At 41.4% G+C, this 19,995-nt stretch overlaps 1 protein-coding gene across 2 annotated transcripts in view; it reads left to right on the forward strand.

Moving 5' to 3' along the window:
• The window catches only part of LOC117517120 (rho GTPase-activating protein 26-like), a 397,059-nt gene that overhangs the window by 218,290 nt on the left and 158,774 nt on the right, over positions 1-19,995 (forward strand). For both annotated transcript variants that reach the window (XM_034178045.1, XM_034178046.1), the window contains exons 5-7: positions 11,939-12,040; positions 13,421-13,531; positions 15,190-15,294. In XM_034178045.1, the coding sequence (XP_034033936.1) occupies positions 11,939-12,040; positions 13,421-13,531; positions 15,190-15,294 (318 nt within the window). The remainder of the gene's footprint in view (positions 1-11,938; positions 12,041-13,420; positions 13,532-15,189; positions 15,295-19,995) is intronic.

Genomic DNA, 19,995 nt, shown 5'->3' on the forward strand with positions numbered 1-19,995 from the left:
GCGTCGCGGCGGTGCCGCATGGTGCACAGCAACGCCGTGATGAAGCCTCACGGGACAAAATAATAATAGCCAATAATAATAAAAATAAAATAAAATAAATCCTGTACAGTCACAAAAATAGTAATTCCCATGCTACAGTACCCATTAAAAATTAACCAAGAAAGATGGAAGTGGAAATGGGTTAGCTTACATTCCAAACTGTTTATTCAAGCGGATGAAAAGGATATCCTCCAGAATTTTGTCATTCAGGGACGACCTAAGCGGAGAAAGAATAAACTTCAAAGATGAAAATGCACGCTCCATGCTAACTTGGGTCACGGGGAGCGCTATGACGGACGTTGCGAGTTTGTGCATATCTGCATTTGAAGCGGCCATGGATGCCCAGTAACGAAGGACGTTCTCGGTGCGCTTTAAACGCGCTTCTCTAGAATAGGCGTCTAACACCGATGCAATGGGATCTCGGCCCTTTTGTATGACGGTGGTTTCTCTTTCTTTAGCCACCAGCAGCTTCTCAATTTCATCGTCATCTTCAGATGAAGATGATGAACGCTCAGCTACACTGTCTGTGTTTGGTGCGGCGGACAGGTTTTGGATCATGTCTCAAGTGTGGCACAGGTGTAATTTCGCCATCTCAGCCTGATTATCTGTCAAAAATAGCCTATATCTAGGATCAGCAAATACAGCACCCACAAATGCATCATTTTCAAACAGTGTGTGCTGACGTGCTTTCATGCACTGGACCAATCGTTTGGCAAAGGGGCTGTCAGTTTTGTCGGTATCTAACACACACTTCAGCCACAGGCCGTAAAAGTCACCTGCAGTAAGCTGTTCTGATTGGATGCATTTAGTTGTAATTTTTGCAGGTTTCAACACATTGACTAGATTTGAAATGGCCTGCCACTCGGATTCACTTAAATGCAGCTCATTAACTGTAGGCGACATGTCATCACAAAATGATCTGAGCTCGCAAAGTCGCTCCAGCATATCATGTGTGCAATGCCAGCGCGTTAGGCAGTCAACTATGACCCTCTTGTGGCCCATTCTTTTGATAACGGCCACAACATTTGGAGTGTGCAACTTTTTAGCAACACTGTGTGCTTTACCGATGATGTTAGACACCCCTTTTTCTTTCAATGCATCGTCTACTGCTAACTGTAAAGTGTGTGCTGAACAATGCACACTTCGCAACACCTGCCCCTGAACAACAGAATCAATTTCAATATCAGGTTCATCAGCTTCTGTGTCCGCATCGTTGTTCTCCTCCTCCTCATCGTGGCCTGTCGCTTGCAGGTCGGACAATACTTGCACTGCTTTTTGCATGTTGGCACCGTTGTCCGCAGTGATCGAGTACACCTGCTTCAGGCTGATTTTATACTCTGCCAGTCCCTCCTGTACCACAGAGGATATGTAGGAGGCCATGTGTCTTTCACACAATTCTCGAACAGCCAGCGTCCATAACACAATGTTTTCCCCAGCTGTATATTGCACGTTAATCCCCAAAACAGAGTGATCCCTGCAAGTGGCGCTGTCGATTTTCCTGCCACTAAGCTCATCTATCAGTTTTCTCCTTTTGCTGTTGGCGAATGTTGTTACTCTCTCATGAATGTTGGCTGACTTAATTGCGAAACCATTTCCGATTGCTTGTTGTAGTGGGTCTATTATTTTTCTAAAGCCACTGTCCTCCATTAAGGAAAATGGTCTGCCGTTCACTGTGACGAGCTCCATACACGCATCTACTAGGGCCCCGGATGTAATGGGTACATTGAGCAATTTTGGCTTCTTAACAACGACTGCATCTAGAGTACTTTGCCCTGTGCCGGGTCTTTTTTGTGCGGTGTCAGTAGAAGACTTGTTCAACAGCTCCGGGTGCCGTCTTTGGATATGCCTCTGCAAATTCCCCCATGGTTGCTCGCTATTTCGGCTCCACATCCCTCAACGTTGCACTTTGACTTGTTTGTTGCTGGGTCAAAGGAAAAATGTTGTCTGTTTGGGTTCTCAGTATGTCTTCCTATCTACACAAACAGAAAAAGTGCCAAAAATGAAAGATAATTCGTTTAGAGTGTTACCAAAGATGAGGCTAGTCAGACCCTATGCGTTGATAGGTTAATAGAGGTTGTCATTTAATGTTCATGAGCCTCTCATTAACGTGGACAAATATATTGATACCGTGTTTGAAATTGATGTTTTTGAATAACGATAGACTGCAATATTTACCTCTTATTTAAGATGTGGAGACGTGATAGTAGTCCACCTTCCCGCTCTCTCCATTCAGTCAACAAACAATGTCACACAGGAAGTGAACCCCAGCGGGTCATAGAAACTCGTGCAGGAGAAGAATGACTTTTTTTTTATTTGTAGGCTACGGAAACTTTGAGGAACGAAATAAAAACCAATATTAACCGGTTACCATTATTTTTAATAAGTGTTTCTGTTCTGGAACATAAAAAATAATAAAGTTTCTGGTTTTGTTTCTGTTCCATGTAAAACAGGAAAAGTTCCCGGTTTTCGTTTTCGTTCCTTGAACCGGTTCAAAGCCCTGCTTCTAATCTTACAGCATCAACAGTAAAATAAGTGATAACTTTCCACGGTAGGTACCAGTTTCAGATGTTTTAAGGATGACTTATCCAATGAGAAACTCTGGTGCAGTAAATATAGACTACGTCAGACTTAAGTATATTGGAGATGATAATTGATGCAGGGCATTTAACATGCAAATACAGTATTGTTTCAATCAATATGCATTGTCAGCAGAATTTGCCACTGCACATCATGACTGCTATGCTGTAACATGAACAACTTTTCATAGATTTTTAGTGAAACCCAAATTTCTATGCTGTCTTGTGGAGAATGTGGAGCACAGCATTATTATCTTAATTTTGACAACTGTCTAGTGAAACTGCTGGACAGTTGTACTCACATACTTGTTTCTAGCACTAAGATGCTTCTGTTTCCTCTTGTCTGGATGTGATTGGGAACAGAAATCAAAACTCATGGAAATGCCATTAAATTTTGGTGCTTTCAGATAAAGTGGTATAGCCAGCAATTTAATTTTTAAAAGATTGCAAGATAGGCTGTTTCCCTGCGTTGGCCTCCACCAGGGCTGTGCCTTGTCACCAATCCTGTTTGTGATATTCATGGACAGGATATCAAGGTGTACTCGGTGGAAGGAAGGTCTTCAGTTTCGTGGGCTAAGGGTCTCATCACTGCTTTTTGCAGATGATGTGGTTCTGTTGGCTTTATCAGCCTGTGTGACCTCCAACACTCACTGGATCAGTTCACAGCCGAGTGTGAAGTGGCTGGGATGAGGATCAGCACCTCTAATTCTGAGGCCATGGTTCTCAGCAGGAAACTGATGGATTGCCTACTCAGGGTAGGGAATGATATCTTGCCCCAAGTGAAGGAGTTCAAGTACCTTGGGGTGTTGCCCACGAGTGAGGGGACAATGGAGCATGAGATTGGACAGAGAATTTATGCAGCAGGGGTGGTATTGCATTCACCTTACTGTACTGTTGTAACGAAAAGGAAGCTGAGCCAAAAGGCGACGCTCTTGATCTACTGGTCAGTCTTCGTTCCTACTCTCACCTATGGTTATGGGGGTTGGGTCATGACTAAAAGAACTAGATCGTGGGTACAAGTGGCCGAAATGGGCTTCCTCAGGAGGGTGACTGGTGTCTCCCTTAGAGATAAGGTCAGAAGCTCGGTCATCTGTGGGGAGCTCAGAGTAGAGCCGCTGCTCCTTCGCATTGAAAAGGAGCCAGCTGAGGTGATTTAGACATCTGGTATGGATGCCCCCGGGTGCCTCTCAAGGGAGGTGTTCCAGGCACCTCCATTTGGGAGGAGACCCAGGGGAAGACCCAGGACTAAGTGGAGAGATTATATCTCCACACTGACCTGGGCACACCTCAGGATCCCCCAGTCAGATGTGGTCAATGTGGCCCAGAAAATGGAAGCTTGGGGTCCCCTGCTGGAGCTGTTGCCCCTGCAACCCAATTCCAGATGAGTGGTCAAAGATGAGTGATTGAGTGAAAGATATTTAGAGAAGAGTAAAGAAACTGCTTAATGAAAATTTCCAATTTAAGACGTTGAAATCAGAATTTTGATTTTTTAAATGACTCAACATGATTAAATGGTTATCAAAATAGTTGTTAATTGGCAGTTTATATTTGCAGCTCTAGTCGAATACTTTATAAATAATAATTCAAGCAAACAAACATACAAAAACATGGTGACCTAAACTTCCCATCTTCCTTCAAAGCCAGTTTGGGAAGAGATTAAAAAAGTTTCCCTGCAAACAGGAGATGTTGTTTGAATATTAATAGAGAGAGAAGGGTTCACTGTAACTTGTGACATGACCTCGCAGTAAATGTGATATGATAGTCCTTGATCAACATTTTTTCCTTCTCTAGAAAGAAATAACTAAATTGCTTTTAATGGGGATGTTGGTGAATACCGCCATCTGCTGGTGGAGAATCAAATGATTTCCTTAACCAGCCTTGCTCAAGTGGCTCAGTAGACAACACTGGTTATGCCAGCTTACTTTTTGATTTTGCACATGAATATTGCCACATTTTTAAAAGAGGACAGACTGTGCAGCCTAGTTGAGAGTAATGATGGAAACAAGATTCAGAAGCAGAAGAACTCTGACATCTTTTCCACATTGTCAGAGAAGGAAGTATGAAAGAGAGGGCTTGTTTAGTGGAATGTTCATCATCACTGATGCATTCTGCAGCTGCTCTCTGTTCCTTCTGACTCTGAGGAGTTGATTCGTTGTTGAAGGTTGCTTGGCAATGCATCTGTGAGTGAAATAAATTGTTGTAACCCTGGGCTTGTCTGAACAAAGACTGATAAATCAATTTGTAGTCACACCTCAGTTATCACAATAAAAATGTTATATATATATATATATATATATATATATATATATATATGTGTGTGTGTGTGTGTGTGTGTGTGTGTGTGTGTGTGTGTGGAGCATGCACCAGAAGAGAGAACTTTACAAAGCGGGACACTGAGTAAATATATTAATCTGACCTGTTGGGTCTGTTCAACTGGATTCATCATCACAGCCTGCTGAAAGCTCTCATCCACATGAGATGACTTTGTTTTAGAAGGCGATGTTTGGAAATGGTTTAATTCCTTATATTGAATTGCTTGTGAATAATCACAGAGTGGAGGTGTTTTTAAAGAAGTCCCTCTGTGTTTCTTTTTCCTCTTGATTTTTGCTGTCGATGGAACCTGGCAGAGTCTGCTCTGAGTGTATTTCTGACTCAGAGATGGAGGATGCTGCCACTTATCTCACCACCAACAACAAGAAAAAATAACTTATTTTAAAAGCAGAAAGTCTTTTCTGCAATTATTTTGTTAGTTTCAGAACAGTCTCATTATCATTTCACAAACGTTGCGTGTTAGTTATACACAGGAAAACGCAAAGGCGGTGTCACTCTGGGACCTGTTTTCAATATGTAGCATTTTTGGCCTCCAAAAACGAAGATGCGATGCAGAACTTTTGTAGATATGCCTAAACTCGTCTCTGTGTGGATAGGCCCCAATCTCACAACCATAATGTAAGGCTGGAAGCACCACGACCCTGAATACTTGGAAGTTTGTTCTTCTGCAAAGGAATCAGGATCACTGAATGCCCACAATATGATGCTGCCACCATCATGCTTCACTGCAGCAATGGTGACTGGTTTCCTCCAAACATGACGCCCGGTATTCACGCCAAAGAGTTCAGTCTTTGTCTCATCACACAAGATAATTTAGTTTCTCATGGTCTGAGAGTCCTTCAGGTGCCTTTTGGCAAGCTCCAGGCAGGCTGCCTGGAGTAAGAAGTGGCTTCCATCTGGCCTCTCTACCATACAGGTCTGATTGGTGGATTGTTACAAAGATGTTGTCCTTCTGGAAGGTTCTCCTTTCTCCACAGAGGAATGCTGGAGCTCTGACAGAGTGACCATTGGGTTCTTCATAACCTCCCTGACTAAGGCCCTTCTACCCCGATCACTCAGTTTAGACAGGTGCCCAGCTCTGGGAAGCATGCTGGTGGATCCCAATGTCTTCCATTCACTTATGATGGAGGCTACTGTGCTTACTGGGACCTTCAAAGCAGCAGAAATGTTTCTGTACCCTTCCCCAGATTTGTGCCTCGAGACAATCCTGTCCCAGAGGTCTACAAACAAAAAGTGGTCATAAACCAAAATCCAGTCCTTATTTTACTCTCATGAGCCACTGCTGTCTCAAAATATTTTTTCCACCAATTCCAGATCATTAACTGGCCCTGGATCAATGTACACCAACGTACAGACAATCACAGTTTTGAACATTGACTTTTAACTTTGATCATGACCTTGATCCTGATTGCTCACCTTTGTTTCTGACTGCTGACCAGTTTTAATAATGATCTGGATATGGACCAATGTACACATACAGCGGGCAAAATAAGTATTGAACACGTCACAATGTTTTTCAGTAAATACATTTCGAAAGGTGCTGTTAACATGAAAATTTCACCAGATGTTGGTAACAACCCAAGTAATCCACATGTACAAAGAAATCAAACCACAGATGTCCATAATTATGTGTAATAATGTGAAATGATCACAGAAAAGCATTGAACACCTGAAGAAAGGGAGGTGCAAAAAGACATGGAAATCCAAGACACCAACTGAAATTTATTAGTAATGGCTCAGTTCCACCAAATAATAAGCCATGCATGGATGTCAACGATTATTGAAGAATGGTCCACGTTTTAAGCAGTCACATATCCGCTACTAAGGCACCTCTATGTGCCTCTCTGTACCTCTCTGTGCCTGAATATTCTGCCTCTAAGGAGCCTCTAAGAGCCACTATTCTCCCATGATTGTTGAATACCTCCTCTTGTCCCCCCCCAAAAAAGTAAAACATGTTGCGTGACTTATTATTCACTTATTTGGTGGGACCAGGGCTTACTTATCAAGCAATCCTGCCCCTTGTCAGTGCAAATTAATATCAGCTGGTTCAGTCCCAACTGATGGCCCGTAAAAAGGTGTCTCATGACCAAGGTGTCACAAAAGAAACGTCTTATGATGGGTAAAAGCAAAGAGCTCTCTAAACCTCTTCACAACCTTATTGTTGCAAAATATACTGATGGCATTGGTTACAGAAGGATTTCTAAACTTCTGAATGTTCCAGTGAGCACTGCAGTTGTTGTAATCTGGTGTCGCAGACCGAATGCCCCCCCTAAAATTGGTCCACCCTGCCTTCACTGTGCATCCGTCATTTCTGTGCATCAGAAATTATCACCTCGTTTCTGCTTCAAACTGCACTCCAGTCATCATCTATCTCAGCGATAGATATCTGAAGCTTTTGTCATTTCCACATAAATTCAGCATTATTTCATCATAAAAGACGGAGGAAGCAATCAGAGCGCCGGAGCCAGAGGAGCTGTTGCTGCCGCGTTCACTGCACCTCCGTCATTTCAAAGCGTCAGTAACGACTCACCGATTATTGCCTCATTTCTGCTTAAAACGGCCTCGTTTCTGCTTAAAACTGACTAGAATGATTTAAGAGGTTTTACCTTGTCATCTGATGGTTAATAATCCCATTAATCCCTTTGATCACTTTGGGTGTATAGACTCAGTCTCAAACGAGCTGGTGTGGCCCCAAATGACGCATGCATAGTGAAGGCAGGGTGAACCAATTTTAGGGGGGGGCATTCGGTCTGCGACACCAGATTACAACAACTGCAGTGCTCACTGGAACATTCAGAAGTTTGGGGGGGGGGGGGGGGGGGGTTTGGTCTGTGACAGTGGAAGTGGAAATAACAATTTCACCATAAACTGGCCATAACGAGGTGCTCCTTGCAAGATTTCTGACAGAAGAGTGAAAAGAATTATCAGAAGAGTTGTACAAGAGCCAATGAGCACTTGTGGTGAGCTTCAGAAAGACCTGTAAATAACAGTACAATTCTTTCAAAGAAAACAATAAGTAATGCACTCAACCGCCATGGCCTGTATGCACACTCACCACACAAGACTCCATTGCTGAAGAAAAAGCATGGTGAAGCTCATTTACAGTTCGCTGCACAACATTTAGACTAGCCTGTGAAATACTGGGAGAACATAGTTTGGTCAGATGAGACAAAAAGTGAACTCGTTGGATGCCATAATACACACCATATTTGGAGAGGTCAGATGGCCCCAAAAATATCATACCAACAGTGAAGTTTGAAGGTTTAGGCCTGGTATTTTTCCGACCTGAGCCAGATTTCCGGCTTTTAGATCCGGATATAATGCAGCAGAGGCGACAGGTTGCCATGTAATCCCTATGGAAGGACGCGTTGTGGATATGTAGTGACGTGGAGATGTCTGTCTGGAGTTTATACTTGACGTGGACATGTCCTGTCTCTGGCAATTATGACGAATTATGAGTTTGAGGGGGAGAAAGTGAGGAAGTGCAGCAGCAGCCGGTGTTTTTTTTTTTACCTGCATCCGCGCGTGAACGAATCATCTGTGAAGATATTATTAATTACACAGATGTATAATAAAACAAATGGTGACTGGTTTATACACAATTATGACAGAGTTTGAGGGGATGGTCCACGAATGACGCTTATCGCCGGGAAATATACCGGTTCTTTGTTTAATAAGAGCCGTGAAATATACCCTGTTCTTTGTTTAATAACACGATTTTTCATTGGTCTAGCTCGATGTGATAACCAATCATTGAACGTGTTTTAATGAGGCTCGATCTGTATCAGAACAAAAATCTTTTCTTAGCATTTTGCAGGTGCCTGTTAGACAAAGCGATCAAATTGAAGAAAGAGATTATTTAGTGGATATGATTTTGACCAGTGCAGCCGATTGCTGTAAGTAGTATTTTATGTTTTTTATCTATGTAGTTTGAAGAGGTCTTAGTGAAAGGATTAAGTATCCATGACGGGTGTTCGATAAATTTCAAAATTCAAATTGCTTACGAATTTTGGCATTTTAAAAACAAAATGCTTCGCTCATGTTGTAAGTTAATAACCATTCATTTATTGAAATAATAATTATTTTTCACATATTTGAAACTTGGAATGGATGCGAACCCAACCCTTTTCATTTTCTGCCTTGCTTTTCTTTCCACACTGATGTTCGCTTGGACTGGTCTGTTGAATAAACTATAAAATAATTGCCCCGAAAATATGAGCCCAGCAGCAACAGTGTTCAGTGATGGTGGTATGTAGACAAAACCTGCAGATGTTAGGGGAACCTATGCCCAATTTTTGTTTGTGGTTATTTTATTTTTGCTGTAGAAAACTGCATTGTAAAACACAAACCACTTGACCTCAAAGATGGTAATGATTGTTTAAAATCTTTAACATTGGGTGTTCCTGAGAGCTCCCCAAACAGGTTTAAAAAGGCCTAAAATCGCAGCCCCCAGCCCAGGGCTTTGCCCCTGGACCCCATTGGGGACCTTGGCGGTAGGGATGTGAATCGTACAACAACTCACAATTCAGAATCGATTTTCGATTCAAAGAGCTCTGAGAAATACTTGTAGTTATATTTGGCAGTTTGGCGAAGCACTGGTCAGTAGTCGGCAGAGACCGCTGCTCCCCTCTTTTAGCTCCGGGTGATGGTGTAGCATGTGGGCTTGCGGATTTGAAGTGTTTCCGAAGTACTTGACTTTCATTTTGCAGATTTTGCACACTGCATAAGTCATGTCAAGCTCCTTCTTACGCAGCAAATAATAAAATCAAAATGCGCCCAAACATTTGCCTTCAGCAAAGACGATGCTGGCTGAATTAGCTCTTCGTCCGCCATGCTAAGCTGCAGCTCACGGGTGTTTGAAGCACGCCGGACCCTCCCCCCCTCGTGGGGACGCTGTAGTACGGAAGCCGTTGCCTGACAAACAGTACACGCATCAAGTAAGCAAGAAAATGTTTTAAAAAATGCTTTTAAAAAAATCGATTCTTGGACATGTTGGATCGATTCTTGAATCGTAATAAATAAGAATCGCGATTCGGATGTGAATCGATTTTTTTCCGACACCCCTACTAGGCGGCCCCCAAACCCCTTGACAAATTAGTTTCAGGCTTAGCCATATTGCCTCAATGCCAGCCCTGAAGGTGGGAACATCATGGCGAGCTGTTTTTCAGTATACGGCACTGGCAAAGTTCATATAATTGAAGGAAGGATGAATGGAAAAATGTACAGAGACATTCTTGATAAAAATCTGCTGCCATCTTCCAGGATGATGAAGATGAAACAAGGATGAATATTTCAGCAAGACAATGATCCCAAACACACAGTCCAGGAAATGCCAGAGAATGAAAATAGAGTTGCTATAATCCATTTGAAAATCTATGGAAAGAATGAAACAGAGTTTATAGAAGAAGTCCACTGAACCGTCAAGATTTAGAGACTGTTTGTGTTGAAGAATAAGTTAAAATCACACGTGAGCAATGCATGCGACTAGTTTCTCTGTACAGGACACATTTTGAAGTGGTCATTACCAACAAAGGCTTTTGTACAATTCAATTTATTTTATTTGTATAGCGCAAATCACAACAATGCTGCCTCAAGGCGCTTCACACAAATTTGTACGAAGTATGAATTAAATTTCAGTAAGTGTGTTCAATATTTTTATTTAATTTATAGACATCTGTGGTTTGAATTCTTTGTATGTGTGGATTACTTGGGTTGTTATCGACATCTGTTGAAAATGTCATGTCAATAGCAACTTTAGAAATAGATTTACTTAGTAAAATGGTGACGTGTTCACTACTTATTTTACCTGCTGTATGTCTAGGCAATCATCTGGAACACTTAACATTAATCCTGATTCCTCTGACCCTGATTACAGGATCAAAGCAATTTGCAATGAAAGGTATCAGAAGGCTGATGCAAATTCTGCACACTGGTATCAAAAGTGGTGTAAGGTGCCCCATTCACAGGTACAAGGGGAGTGTTATCATGGCTAGACTGTACAGGATGAATCTGCTTTCAGCTTAACAGTGCACTGTAAAACCTGACAAGTTGACTTTACTTTAAAAAAATGTGGATAAGTAAAGGACAAGTACTTTTTTCATTTAAAATAACCATGCTAGTTTATTTTAAATGAGAAAGCTACTTGCCTTTTACTTCTCTGTTTCCACGTGTTTTTAAGTCAACATTCCAGGTTTTACAGTGTTTAATATGAAATGGTTTCATCAGTGTTTGAGTTTTTCCTGGAACCAGTGTCTTCTTCAGCCTGGTCATGAGTTTTGGATGAGGAAATATAACATCAGCAATCCAGCACAGATGTATAGTGCTAATGTAACATGCCAGGGCCTTGATGAAAGGAAGATCCACCCTGATCTGCTCCTCTTTTTGTTTTCTCTCCTGCCTGTTTTTACTGTTTCTGCCCATATGTCCTCCTTCAGTTGATGAGAACTAAAGTTAATGATCCCTGTGGGACTGATAATTACAACTACATCAGCATGTTTAGACAAGACATTACCCCTGGTTCTTCTCCAAACTATTGTACCCAGCTTTGTGGTTTTCAGTTTTTTTCAAGATTTTTCTGTTCAGTCTTTTTATTTTATATTTTTAAACAATGCCACACCCAGCTCAATCTGTCTTTGGTTCAGCATCCATCAATCTGCGTGTCTCTTCTGTTGATGACCTCACCTCTTATAAAACAGGCTTTTGTTAAATAAGCAGCTGTGCTCTCTAGAGAAACCATTTCATGCTGGATTTCCTGCAAAATGAAAAACTTTACGAACAGGCTCAGAGAAATTCACATTATATAAAGTTTGTCTTCCTCCCTCTTCTGAAAACAGGGGCTATGTTTGAATAACCCATAGTATATTTAACAAAATTAAATTCGTTGTTTTGTTTATTTAGCTCATGACATATTCCCAAAAGGAAGGAGTGTGTGAGAGGAAGTTGTAACCATTACGGGTTGTACCGTAACTAAACGATTTATTTATGCTTTACAGGAAGCCAAGAAAAAGTATGACAAAGAGACAGAGAAGTATTGTGCAGTGCTTGAAAAGCACCTGAGCCTTTCAGCAAGGAAGAAAGAGTCACATCTACATGAGGTAAAACTTATTGCAGAATTTTATTTATTTGTTTATGCATTTATTGTAGCTTTTTTGTACTGGGACTGACATTACATATAATTGACTTTACAGGTGTCGCCGGCCGAACAACTGCTCCCCTCCCCCCCCTCAAAAAAAAAAAAATCGAGCTGCCCTGCCTTCACTGTGCATGCATCATTTCAGAGCATCAGCAGCGTCATTTCTGAGTGTCGGCAGCGATTCAGCGATTATCACGTCGTTTCTGCTTAAAAATGCACTCCAATCATCATCTATCTCAGCAACACATATCTGAAGCTTTTGTACAACAATTATTTCCACATTATTTCATCAGAGCGCCACAGCAGCACATCTGAGACTGATGTAGCGATTCACCGATTATCGCCTTGTTTCTGCTTAAAACTGACTTTAGAATGATTTAAGAGGTTTTACTTTGTCATCTGATGGTTAATAATCACATTATTCCCTTTGATCGCTTTGGATGCAGAGACTTAGACTCAGAGAGTCAGACTCAGACGCATGCAGAGTGAAGGCACAGTGAAGGTAGGGTGGACCAATTTTTAGAGGGGACCGTTCAGTCGGCGACACCAGCGACAATAAGTGCCACTAACATCAATATATGTTGTTTTTGGTGACAGTACAGTGGCTTGCAAAAGTATTCAGCCCCTTGGTATTTCACGCATTTTAATTTGTTTATGGCATTTCATATACAAAAAGTAAATCAGGCTTTTCAGTATAAAAATGTTTTAAATTATCTTCCTTAAACTCAAACTGAAAGTTAATCTCTACAACTTGATATAAATTAATTAAAAATATAAAAGCCAAGATGATGGGTTGCATAAGTAATGAGCCCCCTTGGTATAATACCTCTAAATAATCAGTTTAATTGCCAGTTTTCTTCAGACAAGCCAGGGGATGGATACATGAACATTTCCAAATCACTGAATATGTCTTGAACTTTATTTACATCAGTTATGAAGAAATACAAACAGTATGACACTCGATGGTAAATCTGTGTGGAGTAGACAGTTCTCAAAAACTGAGTGACTGTACAAGAAGGAGAAAAGTGAGGAAAGCCACCAAGACACCCAGACAACCCAGAAGACATTACGGGCTTATGTGGCTGTGATTGGAAAAATTGTGCATAGTGCAAGTTTTGCATTTGTATCCCCAGTTATAAAGCTTCACGATGAAGTGGTATAGAGGAGGGTTTTCTTTCACCAAAATATTAAATCTAGGCTTGCATCTCAGCTGTACCTTCTGGCAATATACGCTGCAACATGCTTATCTATGGTTTGTCTTTTTCTGCTAGTTACAGTTTGTCTTGTCAGTTTTCTTGATGAATATCACTTAATCTTCAACTTTAATTCCTTCCATGTGTAGGCGGACAGCCAGCTGAATAACGTGCGGCAGCATTTTTATGAAGTTTCTCTGGAGTACGTCTTCAAGGTGCAGGAGGTCCAAGAACGGAAGATGTTTGACTTTGTGGAGCCTGTAAGCTGCCACTTTATGCCCATTTTGCAAAATTATGTTTTATATGACTCTGTATTACATTTTCTGTCTTTAACATGTCCACACTGCTGCATATCCAACTGCCATTAGAGCAGTTTGGAGGTTGTTACATCGTCAAAAGTATTGTCTTTTTCACCAAGTGATCATGAGTATAATTAAAGAGGAATTAGGTGATTCATAGTGCAAATGTTTCTTTATTTGTTAAGGGCCTTTCACACTGAACACATGAGACGCGTCAGAAGCGTAAAAAAAAATCGGTCTAAAAAGCATTATTTTCAATGAGACGTGTTGCTTTTTAGACGCGTCAGAAGCGTCGCGTCAAAAGCCGAGCTAAAACCACGCTTCTGACGGGAGCACGCATTGCCGCTTGTCGGCAGGCTGACATGGTCAAAGTTCAATCCAATCCAGCTTTCGACACTCTAAGCTGTGACGTACCTTCGCGTTGTCCAATAAGAATGATGCGTCGGGCCAAAACACGGAAGACTAGTGGCAGAAAACATTGATCTCTACAAAACGGACTGGTGCAGAAACCACTGATCTATACAAAACGGATTGGTGCAGAAACCACTGATCTGTACAAAACATTAACGTGTGAGAGGACTGCTCATTTATAGAGCAGTTTTCTGAAGAAAAATCATTGGAAATGTTTTTTTGTTGTTTGTTAAATTTAAGTAACTCAATGGAAAAAATGAAAATGAAAACCCCAAAATTCCAGAAGTGCAAAGTCATGATAAGATGAGGCTTGTTAAAATAATGAATAAATAAATAAATATGAGTCAGCTCCGGGTTTGGCATACAATGTGTTGTCAGACCAAGAGTGCTCCTCCCTAACCTGCCAAAGGCAAACAAGAGAAAACAAATATCCTGATCTAACACAGCTGAGAGAGCAGGGCTACTGGGCTCATACCTTGCCAAAGCAAAGGAAATAAGATAGCAAAGCCAAAAGCACCAAAGAAGCCACTTCTTCAAAGCAGAGTAAAATCAGTGAGATACTGTAGTAAGAAAGAACTCAGCTCCATTTGTATGAGTTTTTCCCAGTTAAGAAATGGAGTTGGTTATAGTCAGTACCTTCAGCAGCCACTAGGCGGTAGTACATCACAGATGATTTGATGTGCTTGAGGGGACATTAAAGAGACTGGCAACATTTTTATGATTGTACACAACACGGTGGGTCTAATGCACTTGTTTTCTCAAAAAAAAATTCTCTTATAAAATATTATAATTTCCATATGTCATTTGACAGTGTTCAGTTTTTATTTGTTTATATACCTTTGATTCTTTACATAGGTAGGTGTTGTTTCTTATTCTAAAAATATTTCACCTTGTGTTTGCTGTCTTGATGAAGTTGTGCCACTCCTTCTCTCGTCTCATTTTTTCCCACTTACTCAGTACATCTTTGTTGCACTTATTTTTTCCATTCATTTGCATCTCCCACTTCTATCTCCTCCTCTTCATCCTCACACATCTAGTTGTCATTAGATTTTTTTCCTGCTTCCTTCCTTTTTAACTCCACCCGTGTTTTTCTTTACTTGATTTTCTTTCTCCGTTATTTTCTTCTTTTGCCTAGTTATCATTATCCTCATCTTTCCCTTTCCTCATCCTTCACTGCTTTAAACAACTTAATGTTTTTTTTCACACAGCTTTTGGCATTTCTCCAAGGCCTGTTCACCTTCTACCACCACGGTTATGAGCTAGCCAAAGACTTCAACCACTTCAAGACTGCTCTTACTATCAGCATCCAGAATGTAAGGTTCCACTTTAAAAATACATTATATCAACAAGCAGAGCACAGGATCATGGCTCAAGTTCACAACAGGATGTACAGTCCAGTCACCTCTGAAACAACAAGCATCTCAGTGTGAAAGGAACTGGACAACACACTCTTTTCACTATTTTCTCAGTCCACCTAGCTGTAAATGAGTACCAGCCATGGCTGGCAGAGTAACCTGTGTCAGACTGGTGTACCAGTACACTCATCTGCTTCATGCTGTGGAATCCAGAAATAAGCAAAGGTACCAGTCTAGACCTATATAGGACTTCTAGTTCTTCCCTCTGGAAGTACTTGAACAGTGCAGTCTCACACCCAAGTTGTCACATTTTGCAAATGGTTCATTTTGACTGAACATCAGTATGTGACAAGTCTGGTAGCCCAGTGTGTCACTATGTGATGCATTGGGAAACACTAAGCCTATTTGTCACCTTAATCATGACCATAACCAGAATATAGACAAATGTTCCCTAATGATGCAGACGTGAAGTAAATAGTTCCGTGTTGGAAACCATTTGGAAGATTCAGACGGCTTTCGGTGGCTTTTCAGTCGAGTGAGTATCCGAGAAATTGTGTAACAGCTGGGCATGTCACAACTTGTCCTGTGAGACTTCCAACATGGACATGCTTTTTGTTGTGCGCCATTACGCGGCTCTGTCCCGACACGCGAATTCCTCCGCATGTCTTTTATTACAAAATCTCCTGTAACAGTGGAATGTGCCGCAAAAGTGCTGATGTACACCTCTTCTGCAATTTCTCTGGTAGTTAGACGACGTCCCGGATCAACACAGCCTTCATTTTGGAAATGATCTGGTCGTTTCAGCCTGTCGATGGCCGATCGGAGCGCGGTGCGCCCTCCGTCGTTGTGGGCCATCTTTAATCTGGTTGTAATGGTCCTTAATCTGTGTGATGCCCAGAGTATCCTCACTGAAAGCCGTCTAAATCTTCCGAATGGTTTCCACCTGGCTGTCTCTCACAGTTTCTGGAAAAATTTGATTCAGCGCTGCTCCAATTGCTCAGCCATTTCCCTGACAATGAAAATCCGATGAGGGGGGTGGACCAGTGCTCACTCAAAGCCTGCCCACAGGCGAATGACGCAACCGACAGGCGTGAAAAAACTCACGCATGCGCACAAAGGTTCAAGCTTGGCTGATGCAAGCACACATGATTCAAATCCATATAGTTTTTAAAAAAAATAATAAGGTCGGATAGTTTTCTAACAGACCTCGTACAATGGTAGTGCACCATGTGAATATGTGCATGTAGGGAAATAATTATGGTGCAACATCTTCAAGGGGACACTAGTCTTATTTTGTTATACTTAATATTTGTCAGTTACATCTGTAAGCAGACATGTTGAGCTCTTCAGTACAGAAGTTCAGCAGTTCGTTAATTGTGGTATTTCATTACGAAAGATTTACAACTACATTTATACTTGTGAGCAACTAATATGGCAGAGCAGGGGTATCATTTTGGGTGTTTGCTCTCAGATTACAATTTACATCTAGATGTGTTAACCAGTGTTTCCTCCACCTGTGGGGACATGCCTGATAATACTGATGATAATAATAATGATAATAATAATAAGAAGAAGAATAAGAAGAATTGCTGTTATATGTAAAAAAGAAAAAAAAAGAAAAATGTCTACCAAAGTGGACCTTCATGCTTAACAAAGAGGGGTGGCCCTTTCAACCCCTCATCTCTCTGGCTACGCACCTGCACTGTCTCTGCAAGCAGGAGGAAAATAGCCACTATGATGACAAAAACCTTTTTGTGGAAAACACTACCTGATTGGCCTGTATTAAGGGTGCATCTTCACAAACAGACTTGGTGCATATTTTAAGTGAAGGAGAATTAAATGTTTTTAAAACTGGCACCATGACAGCCCTGAACGCTGCTTATTATCGTTCCACACTTATGAAATAGAACGATATTGACACTCTGTTGGATACACAATATGTACTTTTTCATTGGGAAATCTTAATTGTTGAAATAACGAATGTATTTCTTTAGAATATTTGGTTCCCAGGTTTGTTTTGACATCAGCGTGTATGCTGATAAAGTAAATGTGTAGCTGGTCCCCATACTCTGTGACATGCATGTGCGCAATGTGTACCTCACCTATGGAATTGATGGTGCCAATAATTTTGTGGCAGCGGCCCACTGCCACGAAATGTATATAGAGGAAACACTGCGATGACACAGCACATTTTGCATCACACCACCCAAATTTGGCCTGATCAAATGTATTGGAGAATATGGCTGGCAGGTGTTTCTTGTGACCCAGGTGTGATTAAACAAACAACAACAACAACAAAAAAAAACATTAACTAGCCCAAATTGTCTTGTCAGTGTTAACATTAAGTTTCATATGTCCAACGCTAAAAGCCAATATGCCCAATTCTGCAATGATCCAACATGTTGACCAGAAAGCTATATTTTGGAGAAAATGAAGCCAGCTTTGGAGCTGAGAAGAGAGAGAAAATCAATGCCAGGCATTACACAAACACTGGGCATAGTCAATAAAACAATTTGAATAAAGAAAGAAACAACTGGCATACTGAGAAACAGACATTTAATCGATTAAGGATTAATTGATGACAGAAATATTAGGAAGAAAAAAAAAACGACAAGAGTGACAATAGGACAGTCCACTGAAGAGAACTTCAAGAGCAGAAATAAGGAGTCCATAACACAGTATCAGAATCAATTCAGATTGAAATTTTTGTGATGATCCACAGGAGTTCTGGAGCAATGTTTTATGTGCTGATAAAGATAAACCAAAGTGATGAAAATTATGTGTGGATGAAGAAACGATCTGCTGATGATACATTTTGAAACATACTGGAGGTCATGTCATGGCTTGAGCCTGCGTGGTTGCTTCTGGAAAAGACTTTGACCTTTTCTGGTGACATGAGTCATGGTGCTAACAGCAGAATGATTTCAGAAGTCTGAAGGAAGATTTCATCTGCCAGTTTACAAAGAAATCCATCCAAATAAGTAATCATGCATCACGACAATTATCCAAAACACACAGACAACTCAACAAAGGGTGACTTCAGGAAGAGAGGAAAAGTAGAAGGTTCTAGACTGAGGATTTCACCCTCCAGTAAAACAAACAACTCAAATCGGCTGCTGTAAAGGCCTGGTGAAGAATAGTAAAAGATGAAATCAACATTTGGGGGATGTCACTGAGTCGCTGGCTTGTTGCAGTTTTTGTATGCAAGGGATATTAAGTCACATGTTAAGTGTTGTTTCCTTCCAGACTTACCTATTTGTATTGATTGTGCACCCAAAAATTGGCTGACCAAGCAGCATGTGGCATAAGCAATTAGTATCAGACTCCAAATGTAAACGTCCGCGGTTCAAGACTGCCCATGCTGCTGAGTTTTGTCAGGTGTGTAGATGCATCCACAACAGATGTGCTGGGACACATCATCATTGATGTTTCCTGAGATTGACAGGTGTTTTGGGTCTCACAACATCAGACACCCTCCTTCAGGAGACCCACCCAGGGGTGATCAGTCCTCGACTTGTGTCCCAACAAAGTTGGCCCACTTCTCAGACCTTTTAATCCAAATTCACATTGAGGCTCTCCCAGCAGCCTCTGAGGTGGACTTAATGGCTCTCCTCTTTGCTGCTCCTGTGATACCAAACAAGGTGTAGAACTTGCAAAGGGAGCGGGCAGCAAAGCCCCTACACCCCACCTCGACTGGCTCACAGCAAGCTTTCCAGCCCTTCCTCTGGCACTCCTTGATGAGCTCCTGGTACTTGAGCCACTTGCACTTATTGGTCTCATTCCATGGGACTGTCAGCTCCACTAAGAAGATCTACTTGGAAGAAGTAGATGTCAGCACCACATCTGGTCTCAAGGAGGTTGATGTTATAAAGTCTGCCAACTTGAGCTCTCTGCCCAAGTCAACTCGGTGTTCCCAGTCTGAGGGCATTGAGAGCAGGCTGCCTGATGGTGAAGTCCTTGCATGTGGGTTCTCTCCAGCTCTTACAAAGGTGATCTTCTTGTGTCTGTGGATGTGTTTGTGTTGGCCACTGCCTTGGAGATAGCCTCTGCCACTGTCTTCAGGACCTGGTCGTGCCGTCAGTGGTAGTGACCCTCCCCCGAAGCCTGTTCAGGTGCTGATCATGATGTACTCCAGGGTCCCCCATCCTGGACGGAGGGAGGACGTTGGAGTGTCACTCTTGCCCCAGACGGATATGCAAATTGGCTGGGATATACCAGGAAGTAAAAGCTGTCCTGTCTGTTCTGTATTCTCATATTCATCTTTTAATCCCAAATTCATCAGGAAGAGGAAAAAAAAAATCTAAATTGCATTGGAGTGTAATATCTGGAAAGCCTGTTCAGCCACACACTAGCCTAAAGAACATACACTGAATATGTTTAATCAGAATCAAATTTATTGGCAAGCAGGTTCTGACATACAAGGAATTTGATCTGGTGTCATTGGTGCATAAACAACAATAAAAGTTCTGTGGAATGATCTCCCGGCACACATATGACAGTTGGATACTGTGGAGACTTTTAAATCACGTTTAAAGACTCATTTGTTTTCCTTGTTTTATCATTAGTTTTATTGTGTCATGATGTGTTTTTATTCTTGTGTTCTTTTATGGTTTCGTCTTTTTATTGTGTTTTTGTCAGGGTGGGTGCTGGTTTGATGCA

The sequence above is a fragment of the Thalassophryne amazonica genome, chromosome 9 (genome assembly GCF_902500255.1).
Source record: "Thalassophryne amazonica chromosome 9, fThaAma1.1, whole genome shotgun sequence".
Lineage (NCBI taxonomy): Eukaryota > Metazoa > Chordata > Actinopteri > Batrachoidiformes > Batrachoididae > Thalassophryne > Thalassophryne amazonica.